This window comes from Castor canadensis, chromosome 9 (genome assembly GCF_047511655.1).
Source record: "Castor canadensis chromosome 9, mCasCan1.hap1v2, whole genome shotgun sequence".
Taxonomy (NCBI): domain Eukaryota; kingdom Metazoa; phylum Chordata; class Mammalia; order Rodentia; family Castoridae; genus Castor; species Castor canadensis.
This window is the reverse complement of record NC_133394.1, coordinates 151,830,833-151,848,444: the sequence shown is the minus strand read 5'-3', so window position 1 is coordinate 151,848,444 and position 17,612 is coordinate 151,830,833. Positions and strand designations below refer to the sequence as shown.

Genomic DNA, 17,612 nt, shown 5'->3' with positions numbered 1-17,612 from the left:
TGGATGGATGAGTGGATGGATGGATGAATGGACAGGTGGATGGATGGATGAGTGGATGGATGGATGAATGGACAGGTGGATGGATGGATGAGTGGATGGATGGATGAATGGACAGGTGAATGGATGGGTGAGTGGATGGATGGATGGATGGACAGGTGGATGGATGGGTGAGTGGATGGATGGATGGGTACATGGCTAGGTGAATAGGTGGATGGTTGGAGAGCCAGGTGATGGATGAATGGGCAGATGGTTGCTTGGGTGAGTAGGTGGCTGGATGAATAGGTGGAAGATGATGTGTGCATAGGTAGATGGATGGAGGGGTAGAGTTGGAGCAGCAAGTGAATGGATGGCAGAATATTTGCTGCTGAGGCCCAAGCCAGCAATTTCTGGTCCTCCCATTTCCCCCAGGGAAGCCATAGCAATTTCCTCAGTGAATCGAGGAAATGGGACCTTCAGGTGGAGCACATCAGGGCCTGCAGAAGCTGAAGCACTATGTACCTTGTATTTCTACCTGATGTTAATACTTCAGAAGCAGTGCACTCTGCCCCTGGTGGAGGACAGGGGCACAGGTGCCACTTCCCCTCCTACATGGCCCTTACTTGTCACACCACATACTGAAGGAACACCTGCTCTGTGGGGAGCTTACAGCCCAGCAGGAAGGTCAATAGGTGAAGTGACAATGACTGAGATTTGGGCTATGAAGTAGGGGGTCAGGAGAGGGTGGTCTGGAAAGACTTCCTGAAGGAAGTGCCATTTAAGCTGAGAGCAGGTACCAGGAGCACCTCCAGCGTCCACCAGGGGTACGGCTGGCTTGGTGTGGGTGCATGGGGATGTCCTGGGGTGCAGAGGCTCAGAAGGACAGGGCAGGGGCATGGCTCCTCTGGGTAGGCTTGGCCTCTGCAGCAGGTGTGAGGCCTGGGGCATGTGGACCTTTCCTGTCCCTTGTGCACCCCTCAGAGCCAAGTCAAGGCAGCTCTCCACTGACACTGGCCCAGGGGTTCAATGGACACCCATGGCCTGGGAGTCCGGCGACTCCCAGGAGCATCACAAACCCATGAGCACAGCACACACAGCTGTGGCTTTCCTTTCTGACACCACCTGGAACTGTAGGCTGGGGACGGAAGGTGTGGTGTGGGGGTCCCTTGGCTCTGCCCCAGAAGTTGGGCAGATAAGGCTGCACCTTCACTCACCCAAGGCTGCTGGTGTAGGTTTGGCCCAGGGCACAGTCCTCAGGAGGGGACAAGGGGTTAAACCAAAAGTTGGCAGAACACTTGTTGGCAGCAGACTCTGAGGAGGGTGAGCGCTCAAACCCGTAGTCGCTAGGAGAAGGAAAGGACAGCAGTCAGGTGACAGGCACAGATGGGACCACACACAGCCAGAGTGGGGGCTAGCAAGGGAACATGGGGCCAAGGGCCTTTGATGCTCCTGTCTGTGGGGATGCAGAGATGGACTCACAGGCCTGTCCCTAAGCAGACGCAGGGCAGAGTGTGACGGTTACAGTCCAGAGTGAGGAGAGGTGCAAAGGGAAGATACAGCTGAGCTTGGAGGAGCCTGGAGGGTTTCCTGGGGGAGGCAAGTGACATCTCAAAGGATGAGCAGGAGACAAGTAGGCAGGGGAACAGAGAGGAGCTGTACAGGATGGAGAGGGCAAGGAGAGGCAGGCGGGTAGGGGCAGAGGCCTTCAGCCATATTGTCCAATGGGCAGTTGGGAGCCGAGGAGGCTTTTGAGCTGTGCAGGGGAGTGACCAGTGACGCTCGGCAATGTCGCTAGAGAGAAGAAGAAGACACTAAGGGCTGGGGAGAGGGTGCAGCCTGCCCCTGCAATGCCCTGCCCTTTCCTCCCCTCCTCCCACTGCCTGCAAGCAGGTCCTGTGCCAGTTAGAAAACCAGCTCCCAGTTCTTACTGCTCCTTTTCGGAAGGGTGAGCTGGGCTCAGGGACAGGGATCTAAGACAGTATAAGGCGGGGATGGCCCTGTGTGACTAGAGACCAGGCTGGGAAGGACACTGGCCTCTGCCATGGCAGCAGGTGAGCTCACCAGAGGAAGTCCGAGTCCCGGCACTGGCACACACGTGATGTGAGTGCAGACGTGAAGCTCTTCCCCTTGACACACCAAGACGTGGGCTTTCTCTTCTGGAAACTCCTCTGCTGGCCCATAATGCAGCGGTCACCCTGTAACAAGAAAGCTAGGCTGAGGAGCCAGCCCAGGAGGGGGCCAGTTCTCTGTCAGCCTGTCCTGCCCACCCTGCCTGGGCAGAAGCTGGGGTAGGGCTTGTCCCTGTTTACAGATGGGAAACTGAGACCCAGAGGGGGACTTGGCAAGTCTGAGGTCAAGAACCCTCCTCTTCCCAACCCACAAGCTCTCATTGCGCACCTACTGTGTACAAGCCCTGGCTAGGTCCTGAGGGGTCACAGAACTGCTGGACATGTGGCACTTGTAAGTTCTCCCTTGTGCCCCCAGGCCCTGAGGGCGTCAGGACTGTGCAGGGTGTCAAGTCACAGCCTGAGGGCCTGTGTGGACTCATAGCAGGTCCTTGGGAGTCCTCAGAGCTGCCCTGACCTGCCCTGCTCCCTGTGGCAGCTCTGTGGCAGTGACAGGCACAGGGATGGCAGAGACTCTAGCCAAACTGGAGCAAGCTCCAGAACCTTCCCTGGTCCATTGATGTACTTCCTCATAAACCAGTTTCAAGAAAGAGTCCGGCCGAATGAACCCTACCATCCTTAGGCAACACCCTCCATGTCTATGGGTCCCGTCCTCCACCTTCCCCAGGAGATGTTCGGTCCCCCAGCCTGTCTTCAGCTGGAGTCTTGCTGATGCCTAACCACAATCCCTCACCCCAGATGTCTCCTCCTTGTGACTTTCCAGCCTCCAACCCTCCTGCTGTTAGCACAAATGCTCTCTCCGCTGAGCCCAAACTTCCCACTGCCAGAACCTGTGGCGGCCCCTCCACCCTGGCACTGATCTGGAATTAAGTCATCTTCTGATCATTTTTCTTTAGCAGCCCACCCACCATTCCAGGCCCCACACTGGCATGCCAGCCTCCATCACCACACAGTGGGAACTGACGCGGCTGTCAGTAGTCCCCATCTATTCCCTAGTGCGATCTCACAAGTCTGTGGCAGGCTGCAGGCCCCGCTGTAGTGTATGGTGTGTGCACATGGTGCCTTTCTAAGAGCCTAGAAGCCCTGGACCCTGGATTCCCTGGGTTAAGAGGAGGGAAAGGGGACCTCTGGATGGACCTGCAGCCTTGTGTGACCAGACACCATCAGTCCAGAGCAGCTGCAGGCTGGAAAATCCCCCAGGAGGGTGGACAGACCAGAGTGGGCATCTGGGAAGGGTCCCTGGAGGAGGAGAGGGTTGCAGGCTTGTGGGGGCTCTTGCCGGTGCATCCTGGCCCACCTGGAGGTTGGTGAGGTCCCAGGAGCTGTAGTCGTCCTCACTGCACTGCCGAGGGAAGGAGGGCCGGAAGTCGACCTTGACCAGCTCCCAGTCGGAACGGAAGCTGATGTGGCCGAAGACCCTGGGGAGAGAGGGGACGGAACACCGCCTTAGACCGGCCCCATCCCCGCTGTGCAGATATCACCTTCCCAGCTCAGGTCCCCATACCATAGCCCACGATGCTGCCCCTACCTATTGGGGCTAGAGTGACAGGACAGGCCCACAGCAGGCGCTGGCCACCTGGCGTTGGCTTCCCCACACTGACCACTCTTGGTGGCTTGTAGATTGCCCTGGTGTGGGCTGTCTAACTGACACATGGCTCCCCTTGACCGATGGGAGCAGGGCCGAGGCGTGGACAGCAGCCTTGGCCTCCTAGCTACCACCAGGGCACTTCCACAGCTCCGCTCACCCAGGCTGGGCCTTGTGCTATGGTCTGCAGAACAGTTCACGGACAGGGCTGCATCTGGCGCTGCCCGGCTTCTCCCTGCCTTTCCCCCAGCCTCCCTCCACTGCCAGGGTCCATGCCACAGAAGCCCAGCTCTCTCCGGTGGACCTCAGGCGTTCACTCCCGGCAGAACTAGGGAGTTCTCTGTGGCAGTCCACAGAGAAAGGACAGTCATCGTACAGCTCAGGGCAGCAGGATAAGAAGGGTTGGAGTGACAGTCCCGTGGGTCCAGATGGACGGCTAGCCCTGCTAGGAGCAACTGCAGCATTTAAAAGCTATATGCACTCAGCCTGGTGGCCCGAGACTGACGTCCCCAAGCCTGGCGTTTGCCCATCCAGCTGCTTTTACAGATGCCTTTCCCAGTTGAGGGCCTAGGTGGTAGCCATGGCTGTGGGGAGGCCTTGGCCCAGGGTGCCTGTGATGCAGATGGACGTCCTACTAACCACGTATCCTCAGGTCAACAGCCCTCAGCTGGAAGGATCAACACACAGAATTTTCTTCCAATGCTGTCCTTCTGTGTCACTTAGAGAACACTTTAAGGGGACACTTGGACCCCTGAGTTAATCCTCACAACCTTGGCTGGCTCTCCTGCAGGCGATGGCATTCTGCTGATGTACACAAGCACCTACTGTGTGTGGGTGTGTGCCCAAGGCCCATCCTCTCCCTTATACATCAACAACGTTCCCATTTTACAGAGGGAAACTGAGACTGAGGCAGGGACCCACCACAAGGGCAGTGCCACAGGCCATCCTGAGGAGCCAGCATTGGAATCTGGGGCTGGCAGATCTGCAGCTGGGGGCTCAGCCCAGGAAACATGGCCAGCGCTGACCCAGCAGCTTCCTGCTGGCCGCAGGGCCCCTCTAGATGCCTGTTTTCCTTGTGTTCTATGTTCTGAGCCTGGACAGAGAAGAGAGGCCAGTCTTGCTGATCTAGTCAATCCCCTCTCCGCGTCTCACGTCCTGCCTTTTATGAATCCCAGGCCTCAACTCAGGCTGTGTGAAATACCTGCCATCTGGTCAAGCCCTGGGCTTAACAGAAGAGACCGGAGGGGCCCATTGATGGCTTTACAGTGAGCAGGAGGACCTGGGCCATGTCGTGGAGGTTGGGCAGGAAACCACTGCCTTTGACAGGTCACTGTCCTAAAAGGAGTCCCCTCCCTACCCTAGAGCCAGACCCTGGTGCCTTTGGACTCCTCGCCACTTTTGACACTGAGCTGGTGGAAGGCAGAGGGCAATGGTGAGCAACGACCTGAGAGGCGACTGTGGTCAGCTTGGAAGTGACCTTTGGGCAGATTAGGACAAGGAAATCATGTGAGCAAATGCTCTCAGCTGTGTAAGAAAGGGGGTGGCGGGGGGAGAGAGAGAGAGAGAAAGAGAGAGAGAGGGGGGAAGAGAGAGAGAGAGAGAATGTGCTTTCATTCCGGTGTGCCGGCACGGGCCGTCTTTTGCAGCTTGAATTACTTCTGTGGTGACGGGAATTGGAGAACCGTTTGAAGACGCAGCACTGTGAAATAGCTCTGTAGGAAGCGCTCTGATGCTTTCAGGAAAACTTAAAACGGTGTGGCACCTGGCTGTGAATTCTGCTATTACGGTGTGGACAAAGATGCCCGGCTGCGATGGGAGATGAAAGAGGCTGTTTCTGGGGCCCTGCCTTGAAGTTGGCATGAAGGGCTTGGCGCCCCAAGCACCTATGGAATGCAGCCCAGGCCATGCTTGGGGCAGAAAGTGCCCCATGTCGGTTGAGGAAACTGAGCCTGGAAGCAGCTGACTCGCTGGAGCTCTGTGTGCCCAGTGAGGCCAGTGTCACCCTGTATTACCAGTGTTCCCTCCTGCTGAGGACCCCAATCCACAAACCACTCAGTCTTGCAGGTGGAGCAGACTGGGTCCCACTCTCCCCCCACTACCAGGCTACAGTCAGACACAGCAGCCTCTCCTCACCTCTGCTAAGACCTCCTTCTGACCTCAGGAAAAGGTGAGGGGCATTCCCTACTGTCTCAGACCATAGCCTCCAAGGGAGGCCACCTGTTGGACTGTGGACACAGTCATTCCCAGGCCACTGGGAGGTCAGGCTACCAGAGTGCCCCTGAGCAATCCTGAGCACACACTAGTGTGTGGCATGGACCACACCTCACAAGGCGACACCCCTTGTGATGGGCAGATCCCTCAGTGCCACTGGGGAGCTGCAGGGCCTCGCCTCTGGGCCACCAGTGAGGTTCTCATGCTTTGAATAGTTGTTTTGTTCCTGCACCAGTGTCACCAGACAGCCTGCTGTGCTTTCACTGAAACCATTCACCAAGCACCTACTGCATGCCAGGCACCGCCAGGCCAGGACACGTTAGTGAGGCAGCAGAGACTCCATCCTGAGTCAGAAAGGGTCAGGGTCACGAGCAAAGCAGCACATCGGGTTCAGAGCCTGGCAGGGATGAGACCCTTGAAGGGGTGAGGGGCAAGGGCCCCAGATCTTGGGGCAGGATGGGCCCTCTGGGACAGGACTGATATCAAGACAGCAAGAATCTAGACCACTGCTGACCCTCTCATCTCGTGAGCCAGAGAGGGTCCAGGCTCGCTCCCTGGTCCTTTTACCAAGCCTGGTGCCCACCTGCTCTGGTCTGGGTGGAATCACTCTTGGGGTCTTGCTGACGGTGTCTTTCTATTTAAGACAGTGGCCTGTCCAGCCCTATCTCTCCTGCCAGGAGTGGGAAGACATGCTGGCTCCCACTGAGGACAAATCCCTGTTCTCCACCATTGGACGTTCCCAATGCAAGCTTGCACTGTGCTGTTATCAACACTCTCCTGGGACCTCAAACAGCATCTGCACACAGTAGGTGCCCAATAAATGCAGGTTGGAGAATGGGCAGGGCGAAGGAGTCCTGGGAGGGACAGAGCTGTTCTCTGGGGCCCCCTGAGCTCACATCCTTGCTCTGCTCAGCCCCAGCTGCTCAGGAGGACAGCTGCTGCCCACAGCTGGCTAGGGAGCGCCAGTCTGAGCTGGACTCAGCCCTACTTGCCTGACCTTGGCTGAGGCCTGTCCCCCTGAGCCTCAGTTTTCTCTACTTTTTAGCAGAGAAGATAGTGCTGTTTGGGAGTTGGCTGAGGAGGTGAGTGTGATGGGGACCGGGTTGGTGGGGGGATTTCTGAGGCTGCACTCCATGCTCCACCTGGTGGCCAGGGGTGCTCAGATTGGCATTCATCTAGCCTCCCACGAATGCCAGGGGACACCCTGGGACCCACCCTGGCTGGGAGGGTGGAGAAAATGGAGGCATCAGGAGCCTCTACCCTAGGACAAGGACGAAGGAGTTCGAACCTGAACAGCCACAGAACTCCAAGGCTGAGAGCCCACACAGAGGTCAGCTGTGACCTGTGCCACCCCCCGCCAGCCAGCTATCCAGCTGTGCACTCACGTCATGACCAGTGTCTCGTCCCCCGGCTCACTCAGGAGCCCGTCCACGAACACTGAGGTGCTGGTGAAGTTGTGTGTGCTCCAGGTGAGGCCTTCGTCCACGCTGAACCTGTGCATAAGAGGGGACGTAAGCGTCCTTTGGGTGGCATGAACATGCCCTGGGTCCAGGACCTTCTGCCCCCTGCAGCACAGTTCAGTGGATAAAGCTCCCAATCTATAAAGCTCTTTTTCAGACTAAAGTGATACAGGCTTCCTGGCAGCTTCCCCAGCTCTGCTCTTCAGATCCCAAGGTCATCCTGCTCTCTGGTCCCCTATGAGCCTTCGAAAGAGCTGCCAAACCACTCTCACCTGGACACACACTGCTGGCTCCATTGTCTGGTCACCTTGGTCTCACCCCTCCACCAGCTGAGCCCTGTTGATGCTGAGTTGTCTTCTCTGGGAAGCCTTCCCTGCTCCCCCAGGCCAAGCTGTTTTACCCCTTCCTCGCCTTGTGGTTGTTGCTTGTTTGCTCCCTCCCACAGGCAGAGCAGTCCATCTCTAGGACCCCCTTGGGGAGGTGTGAGGTATGGATACCCAGGGAAGGTGTTCTGGGGACTTCTGCGCCCACTTCCCACACCTGCCTGCCCTGCCCGGGCCCCAGACTCACTTGAGGACCTTGAGGGGGATAGAGGTGTCCTTGATGGCTGCGATCACCCCACCGTGGTCCAAGTAGAGCACGTGGTGCTCCTCCTCAAACACCTGTGGGCGGAGCGCGTGCTGAAGGGGGGCCTGGTGGCTGGTGGCCTCAGGGAAGGGCAGGGGGTAAATGACAGACTGGGGACACAGCAGAGCCAGGCCCAGGGCTCCTGCACCCCAAGCCTCCCCTCTGCCCAACTCAGCACACACAGGAGGAGCAGAGAATAAGCATCAATGTTCAGACCCTGGACGTGAGGGAGAAAACCTCGAATGGACGCTGAGCACCGTCCTGCCTGCGTGGGAAACTTCGGCCAGCCCGAAGACAGGAAGACGCAGTGGGTTTAAGACGCGCCCGGGATGAGCGCCAGGGGACAAAAACCCCAATTTGGAGTGGGGAGCAGCTCCAGCAGCCTGCTCCAGGATGACCTCTGACCCAGGGGCTGCTTCTGGCTCCACAGCCCAGCTTGACCACTTCTGGCCATCATCTGTCACTGTCTCCTCCAGCCAGGGAGCCCCTGGAAGGCAGGCTGTCCCCAGCTCTCTCTGTGCCCCTCACGGCTCAGCTCAGAGCCTGGCAGTGTGTGCAATGGATGAATGGCCTCTGAGCTTCAGGGGACAACAGGGCCTGCCCTAGAGTGACACCTGTGTTGGTGTCACTTGTCTGCCAGCACCCTGGAGTGAGGCCCCATTTCCCAGAAGAGGACACAGAGGGTGAAAGCCAAGAGGACAAGCTAAGGCCTCAGATCTAGGAGTGGTGGGGCCAGGCATGACCCCTAGGTCACAGACGGATACCGGGGCCTGCTGGCTTTTCAGTGGACATGCACATGTGGCTCCAGATGTCACCTAGTGAGTGGTCCAGTGTCCTGGGCCACTTGGTCCCCACCTCTCCTCCAGGAATGACCCAACACACTTCCACCATGCCCTCTGTAGATCCAAGGCCTACAGAGGAACTCGGGGCTCAGAAGGGTCAGAAGAGCCACCAGCGTCTCCCCTCCTGCGTGTCAGCATCCTCGGGTCTCTCCGGGAACAGAGGGCCTGGCTGAGCCCTCTGTGGGCGGTGAACAGTGGGTATTTCTGCCAGTGCCAGCCTTGTGACACGGGGAGGCCGCCCCTGGGCCAGCAAGGGATGGACACTGTGCACAGTACTGGAGATATAGATGCAGCCCCCGCTCCAGGGTGGCGGGGTGACCCATGGGGCTGAGTGTGCACCTGCCCGCCAGAGCAGGAACGCCCTCGGCTCCAGGGAGGGTGGTCCTGGTAACATGACAGCAGGGGGAGTGACACAGAAAAGCGTGGCCACCCCTCCTCTGCCCCTGCCGTCTCCGTCTGACTTTGAACAGAGCCAGAAGCAGCCACCGGGGAGGGCTCTGGGCAGAGCCCCACATCTCAGCAGCACGGAGCTTCCACAGTTAGCACGGGCCTCCAGGCCAAGATCTCCAGGTGTCCGGTTTGTCCCACCCCCACCCCACCCCAAAGAATCTTCCAGTGGCCCCTAAAGTCCTCAGAATCAAGTCCAAATTCTTCCCTGCTTTCAGGACTGCAGGAACAATCTCCACCCACTGGTTTCCCATCCTCTCCCCACCAGCCACTCTGGCTTCTTGTCTGAATGTGCCCCAGGACCTTTGCAAATGCTGCTTCCAGGCCCAAGTACACCCCAGATTTCTCTGTGTTGTTACTGCAATCTCGCTGTCATTTCCCACTGCTTATAGACATTCTCCATGAGCACGTGTGGCTCAGGCCCCTTATGGAAAGTGGTGGAGCGCAAGGAATGTGTCCCCAAGCCCTGCTCCCTCCCCCCTTCCTGTCTACTGTGGGGGTCTTCAGGTCCAGGGCACCTCTCTGCTGGGGTGATGGGCTGCAGGATAGGGCAGGGACTTCACACTAGAGACGTGGTCAGGTGAGGCTGGCTCCAGGTGCTCTGGAGATGTGACCAACTCTGCCCAGGGCCTGCCAGGGCTGGGATCTGTGAGCTGCACTTTCAACCCTGCGTGCAAGTGGGGCGAGGGGAGGACAGGCAGAGCCAGCCTGGTGGCCGCTACTGCTGGGTACAGCGTCTTCCTTAATGGCAGCTGCACTGAGGGGCCATCCACCACTTTCCACAGACAGCCGAGGTACAGAGACACTCAGTGACTTGCCTGAGGCCACACAGCTGGTAGCTGACAGACCCCAGGTCTCTGACCCCAATCCCTGCTCCTTCCACAAGTGTGCCTCCCTCATCACGAGCAGGGACACACTTAGCATCAGGGCTTGTCTTGGGAGTGACAAGTCACAGGTTGGAGTGGGGGCTCTAGGCATTAATGGAGAAGTCCCTCGATATAACTGAAGCCTGGGTGTTCTCGCTGGCTCCCTGGCCGGCTGCAGGGGGGACAGAAAAGCCAGTGTGCCCAGTGTGCTCTGTGCCAAACGCTGCTTCAGGCTAGATTAACAGAGATAGAGTTTCCTGGACATGGGAGGTGATGACCAACAGATTTTAGGGTGTCACAGATGCAGATGAGGAATAATTTTACACAATTCTCTCCCTACTTTCCATCCATCCAGCAGATCCAGTGTGGCAGCTCCTCTTTGTTGGGGTGCTGGGACAGATGCAGGCCTGGCCCTCAAGAATGCACAGCACAGGGATAGACTGCAAGGATGCCACCATCTGCACAGAGACTACCCAACCATGGCCACGCCAGGGAATGGCACTGCTGTGGTTCCTGTGCGTCTTGTCCCCCAAGGGTCTGTGTGTTGGAAGCTTGGTCCCCACTGGGTGGGGTGCTAGGAGATGGTGTGGAGCCTTCAAGGCGGGGGCCTTGTGCACTGCAGGTCACTGGAGGCCCAACCCTAGGAAGGGACTAAGGTGACCTGGGGGACCCAGGGGCTCTCTTGAGAGTGAGTTTTTTAAAGAGTAGCCTGAGCCCTGCATGACTCTCTAGAATCCTGTTTGTCAGTGAGATCTCGCTCACATTCAACCATCTGCCGTGAGGTCCCCACCAGAGCCCAGTTGAGAGCCGAATAAACCTTTTTTTCTTTATAAAGTCACTTGACTCCAGGATCCACTTGTAGTAAAACAGAATGGATGATAGTGGGGCCCTGTCATCATCCATTTTCAGCCCCGTGCTCAGTACTGGTCCTGCCACAGCGCAGGATCCCGGCCAGTTTTTGGGACAGATATGTCGCATTCCAGTGAAACTCCAACTAGAGCGAGCAGGCAGCCCTGAGAGAGGCTCACAGGGGGAGGAGGTGAGAAAATCTAAGTGGAGAGCAGCAGGACGGGGGCCACAGTGCTTAAGGACGTTGAGGTCCCAAGCAAAGGCCTTCTCCTCCCAGAAATAGCAAGCTTCTTGCACTCCAGAGCTGGGTCCCTCACCAAGAATGTGCGCACTGGACCCCTGGGTGGCTGGAGCTGCACTGCGTCCCGAGAGGCCACCTCTGAGGCAGTTCATAGCCCATGTCCTCCTCCCCTCCCCACGCGTGGGCTCCTCAAAGCCCTGTCGTCCTGGAGAGAAGCCATGCTTCTGCCCACAGGGCCTGCTCAGCAGCCTTTCAGGATCTGGGGGAGACCAGCTGCTGAGGAGCTGGGCCTGGGTCTCAGCCCGAGCGCTCTGGAGTCTGTCTTCCCTCTGGGGAGAGAACGGACCATGTGGACCACCAGGACTCCAGCACAGGGACTTGGACACTGGTCCCACACTTTCCTCCCTCCAGGACAGGCCGGGGGCCTTGTCACATCTGCCCATCGGGAAGATGGAAGGGGTGCTGAGGAGCCACCCCAGGGGCCCCTGAAAAAGAACCTTCACTCCCAGGTGCTTTAGTTTCAGGTAAAAGGAGGCCCTGGGGTCTTCTAAACCCTACCAGCAGGATTGCAGAGTCTGCCACACCACGGCTGGGGCTCTCTGTGCCTCAGTGGGTCCTTTCCCTCTTTCCTCTCCTCCGAGTCCCCCGGGGCCCCTGGATGTCCTCTGTGACTCCCATTGTGAGTTAGGGAGCTCCCGTTGTTAAAGATTATGTGGACTCTGCCCTTTGTCACCGACGTTCTCAGCCACTCTCTGGCACATCTTGACACGTCCCTGCCCCTCTGGCCAGGATAGAAAGGCCTCTGAGTTCACTGCCTGCCTTCTGTGCCTTGGCCACTCTGTCCTCTGCCAGGACAGCCACTCTTCCTGGACAAACCCTCAGACCCAGTATGGTCTCTCTCCCTGCCCTGACACACGCACACATGAGTGAGAACACCTGAGCACACATGAGTACCTCTGAGGCCCCACTTCTGCTCCCCAGACACCCGCCCTGCACCCTGCACCCCACTGTCACCAGCTCAGGGAACAGGAGCAAAGCCAGGCCCTGGCTCTGCATGGCACAGACATCCTCCCAGTCGGTTCTGATGCCCCCAAGTGTGAAACCAAGGGACCACCCTGAGTATCTGACCATCGGTTTCCACAAAGTGAGGGCACTTCTGCTGCCCCCCGCCTGCCTGGCCTGGTGGGGACTCATGGGAAATGGATAGTCAGTAATCTTTAAGAACCTCAGTCACACTTTGCCAGTTTCAGTGGAATAGAAATATTATAACACAATAAATCTCTTCTGCCCTTTTCAAAATTCCTTTCTTTTGCGTGTTACTAGGAGACACCACACCTCAGCCACAGTACAGGTGAGTTTGGTGGGTTTGGCACAAGCAAGTGTGTGTCCTGGTGTCCCGGGCATCCCAGGGGGCCTACTTGGAGCGCACAGCCGGGAGCAGACTCGTGGTCCAGAGGAGGCACAAGGATGCTCAACTCGTAAGGCAGACATTGCCACTCTGATAAGATGACAGACCAGGAGTCCCTCCCCACCTCTGGAAGGACAGCAAGTGTCCCATGGTGGGGCCTCCTGAGGGACATGATAGTGGGATCCTGGCCCTGCCACCAAGGTGGCAGCCCTGCCTTCCTCAACCTCACTATTCCTGTGCCCTACAGGACACTGGCAGCAAGTGTCCTTCCCAGCCTGGGCCTCTGACCTTCATGTGGGGCTCCGTGTAGGGGCTGCGTGGAGCAGAGGAGCTGGCATGGGTCTTGCTGCTGAGAAGGATGGCACCTGCCCATTCTCTCTTCCTTTCCTTTCCTTCCTCATCTTGGGCCATAGCACCCTGGGATTCGTCCTGGGCTCCCCATGGCTTCCAGCTTGCTTTTCCTCATGTCCTTGTCACCTATTCACCCTGCTGGATCCTAGGGGTCACAGTGGCCTCATCTCCTGGCCTCTGGCTGGGCCCTCCACCTGCCCAATTCCCTTCCCTCAGATATCCCGGTGACACATCTGAATATGGGAAGTGCTTCTTAGATCTGTAACACCTGTCTGTGGCCACAGAATGACAGGACACTTGAGCGCACGCAGGGCTGGCTCCTTGCTCTTGGCTGTGGGAACCCTGGCCTGGCCACTCAGGCTGGTGGGAAAGTGAGGACCCTGGATCAGAGTCCCTGGGAGTGGAAGGGATGGCAGAACAGGTGCCTGACCTTGGAGTCCCATGGAGTCAGGTGTGGGATGGGGCCCAGGCACCTTCTGCCACCTTACCTGCCGCCAGGTGTGTCCGCAGTCTGACGTAATGTACATTTCTTCCTTATACTCCACCAGCTGCGAGCCCAGGTTACCTGGCCCAGAAGAAAGAGGGGCAGTGTTGCTGTTGGGCTCAGTCAACTTCCCCCGCTTTACCATGGTCAGAAAAACCTGATGAGGGTTCCCCGTGCCCTCGGCCTATATCTCCACTATCAGAACCGTCTTTGTCCCACTCCACCTTTCTCTTCTGACAGTGTCCCTGATGTGGTTTCTGGGCTTGGGCCCTGTCCCTCTGAGCAATGAAGGCTCAACCTTGCCCAGAGAGCCAGACCCAGGCGGACCCAGCCATGGAATCTCGAGCCCTTCAGGAGATCCATGGGCATCACTCAGGAGTAAGAAGCGTGGTGCGGTAGTCAGGGAAGTGCCGGAGAGGACATCGGCCAGGTGGGCCCTGGACTCAGGGGTAGCCAAAGGGCTGGACGTGGGTGGTTACGTTTGCAGATAACTCCCCAGAGACTGAGCACGGGGTGGGGGGGGAGGGCCAGGGAAGAAGCCTGGGATGTGCAGGTGGAAGGACAGGAGGTCACCAGACACTGCTGGGGGCTGCTCAGAAGGACGGGGTGAAGGGCACTGAGCCAGCTAGGCTGCACCTCAGTCTTGGCCCCCACCTGAGTCCCTGTACAGCCTTGCTGGCTACTCTCAGGGGACTCAAGTGAAATGTCAGATGGGAGGAGCTCCTACCCAGGATCCAGGTCAACCCCATCTCACAGAGGAGCAGCCAGCACAAATGGGCTCCTACAGAGGGACAGTGGCCACCCATAAGAGCACAGTTCTGTGAAGTTGCAATACAGGGCAGTCATGGCCCCTTTAGGAGTTGGACCTGGCCTGCTGTCTACAGCACTCTGTAATGATCAGGAACTAAGGGATTTTCTGAAGAACTCAACTTGGCCTCCACTGCACCCTCTGGTCATGGCAGAGACCAGGGGTCCACCTCCTCAGTGATGTAACAATGATATTTAAGCCACCCTGGACTTTTATGGAGTGCCAGAGGTCAGGGGAGTGTACTGCTTATCACTGTTTTTTGTTTTTTGTTTGCTGTTTTTGCAGTGCTGGGGACCATAACTTGTTATGTGAAGCCTTATTCATGCAACCTTCACAGAAATATTGTTTTCAGAGTCAAATCTAGATGTCATTGGAAACTTCCAGAGGATGTATTGCCCTCAAATACATGATTTAGGTAAGTTCTAAGCAGACACAGAGTGTTTGATTTATCATCTACTCATCCATCCATGCATCTACCCAGCCACACATCCACCCACTCTTCCATCCATATATCCATCCATCCATGCATCCATATATCCATCTGTCCATACGTACATCTGTGCATCCACCTATCCAAGCACCCATCATCCATCCACTTATCCCTCCATTTACTTGTATTTATACATTTACCCATCCATCTATATATAAGCATTCACCCTTCCATCTACCTATTCATCTATCCACTCATCCATCCATCCATCCATCCATCCACCCATCCATCCATCCATCCATCCACCCATCCACCCATCCATCCATCCACCCATCCATCCATCCATCCATCCATCCACCCACCCATCCATCCATCCATCCACCCATCCACCCATCCATCCATCCACCCATCCACCCATCCATCCATCCACCCACCCATCCATCCACCCACCCATCCATCCACCCATCCATCCACCCACCCATCCACCCATCCATCCATCCACCCATCCACCCATCCATCCATCCACCCATCCATCCATCCATCCATCCACCCACCCATCCATCCATCCATCCACCCATCCACCCATCCACCCATCCACCCATCCACCCATCCATCCATCCACCCACCCATCCATCCACCCACCCATCCATCCACCCACCCATCCATCCACCCATCCATCCACCCACCCATCCATCCATCCACCCATCCACCCATCCACCCAACCATCCATCCACCCACCCATCCATCCACCCACCCACCCATCCACCCATCCATCCATCCACCCATCCATCCATCCACCCATCCACTCAACCAACACATTGATCATATATTCATCGCACCTTCACCCTCAGAGTTTTCCAGGGGAACTGAGTCACATGAAGGGGCTGTAGCACTCCCCTACTGGACACACCATGATCCGATCCATGGCTACCGATCTTCGGCCATGGAAAGGGAGCTTCCTGCAGGCTGTAAGGCACCCACCTGCACCCATGATGAGGCCAGGAGCAGTGTCCTTAGTGTGCACGGTGCCCGACACGTAGGGGTTGTCTGCCCAGCGCAGGTGCAGGTGCAGGCGGCAGTCCGGCTGTGGGGAGGAGAGAGGAAAGCATGATCAGCATGGGCCAGAAGCACCCTACAAAAGTCAGAGCCAACCCTGTGGCTTTGTGGGGAGAAGGCAGGGCCAAAGGTGTCTTCGAGGAGTGGATGGAGGGTGAGAAGCAGGCGCTGAGGCTGACTCTTGGGCAAAGGGCAGAAAGGACAAGGACAGCTCCAATAGTTGCTGCCTGGTAGCTTGGGGTGGTGCAAGTGGCGTGGGGACCACGAGGCATCCCGGACTTGGCCAGCTCCATGCAGGGCCTCACAGTCCCTGTGTCCTCTGGAGGAGAAGCCCCATGCAGGGGCTCCACTTAAACCCAGAGATGTGGGTCATACCTGACTTCTTAGCAGCTGGAGTCATGGCCTGAGGGTAGACATGGCCATCTGCTTCCACCCACCCCACAGGCCAAACAGAGAGGAGGGGTGCAATGGCAGGAGCCCTGTGACCTATGGCAGGCCTGGCCTTCCCTGCTCAAAAGGAAGTTCTGACCAGAAGGAGCCTTGGTGGGGACATCACAGATTCCAGAGCAGTGTGTCACCATATGTCACTAAGACACAGCCCTGCTTGGTGCCCTCAGGCTACTGGGGGGCCAGTGGGGCCAGCAGTGTCTAAGCCCACAGCTGGTCTCCTGGCTGACATCAGCCCTTTCTATGGTCCCATTGTGCCATGCCAGGCTCCCCTTAGGGTGTATGCGTGGAAATGGAGGGGTCCTCTGAGGCCGCCCAGGGTGAGGGCTGGAGACCCAAGGGCAGGCTGGAGCCAGGAGTCAGTGCTGAGTGGTCCTGACCCAGGTGAACCCAGGTACCTGCAGGCATGGCAGGCTGTGAGGTGGAGGAGGCCCTCACTATCCCCAGAGTTCCCCTTCTTGTCCCCTTCTGCATGCAGGAATTGGTGGGCACACTACAGAAGTGTCCAGCAAATTGTTGGAGATGGATGGAAGGCAAGGGGCCATACCTTACCCATGTGGATCACCAGTTCATCATTAAGATGACCAAGTGCATGGGTTTCTACTGAATCCCAGATACCAACAGGTTCAAAACCACTTTCCAGGGAAGATTTACCATGGTAGAACAGATGTCCCTAACCACTCAACTGTGGGACCATCCCTCAATTCCCCATTGCTGGAAGGAGACGTCCCCACTCAAGCCAGCCAGAGGGCCTGGGGAAAGATTTGTGACCCAAGAGGAAGATAAAAATGGAGCTGAAAATCCAGCCAGCCTCAGGGCCCCATGATGACTTCAGAGTGTGAGATGGTCAGGAAAGGCACCAATTATTGTCATTTCTTAGTGGTGGGACAGTCAGAACTCATCTGTCTTCATACATTTCTGCCATAAGCAGAACTATCTCACGGTGAGAAACAAGCCCTCACACACAGTTTGCCCATGTGCTGAGCAGCTGTGTGACCAAGTGACCTACACCAACAGGAAGGTGGGTCCTGGGAGTGAGTTCCTGTCCAGTCCCTGCATTTTCCCCTTCTGGATGGATGCCACCTCCACACAGGTAGGAAACCCTCATTTGGCATCTTTGGTGGCCCACTGGCTCCCAAGGTACCCTGTTCTCCATTTGCTTTGTGCTGACACCCTGAAAGCCTGCCTGGAGCCACACACTTGCCAGTTCACTCCTCTTCTTATTTCTTTAAGGCCAGAACATAAGTCTCACAAAAGTTATCTCCTCACTGAGCTGCGTAATTGCAGACAAGAATGTATTCTTAGCAAAAACTTGCTTTGACAGATTAATGTGGCTTAACTTTCCAGATGGTGATACAAAAATTAGCCCTTTCGCAGCAATTCTGGTCTCGGCAGGGT

At 57.0% G+C, this 17,612-nt stretch overlaps 1 protein-coding gene across 5 annotated transcripts in view; it reads right to left on the bottom strand.

Annotated features, from left to right (window-relative positions):
• Sorcs2 (sortilin related VPS10 domain containing receptor 2) overlaps positions 1 to 17,612 on the bottom strand; it is a 417,324-nt gene that overhangs the window by 23,270 nt on the left and 376,442 nt on the right. For all 5 annotated transcript variants that reach the window (XM_020165343.2, XM_074042674.1, XM_074042675.1 and 2 more), the window contains 7 exons: positions 15,693 to 15,795; positions 13,478 to 13,554; positions 7,929 to 8,020; positions 7,284 to 7,391; positions 3,400 to 3,520; positions 2,038 to 2,171; positions 1,191 to 1,319 (listed from right to left, as the gene is read on the bottom strand). In XM_020165343.2, coding sequence (XP_020020932.1) covers positions 1,191 to 1,319; positions 2,038 to 2,171; positions 3,400 to 3,520; positions 7,284 to 7,391; positions 7,929 to 8,020; positions 13,478 to 13,554; positions 15,693 to 15,795 — 764 coding nt within the window. The remainder of the gene's footprint in view (positions 1 to 1,190; positions 1,320 to 2,037; positions 2,172 to 3,399; positions 3,521 to 7,283; positions 7,392 to 7,928; positions 8,021 to 13,477; positions 13,555 to 15,692; positions 15,796 to 17,612) is intronic.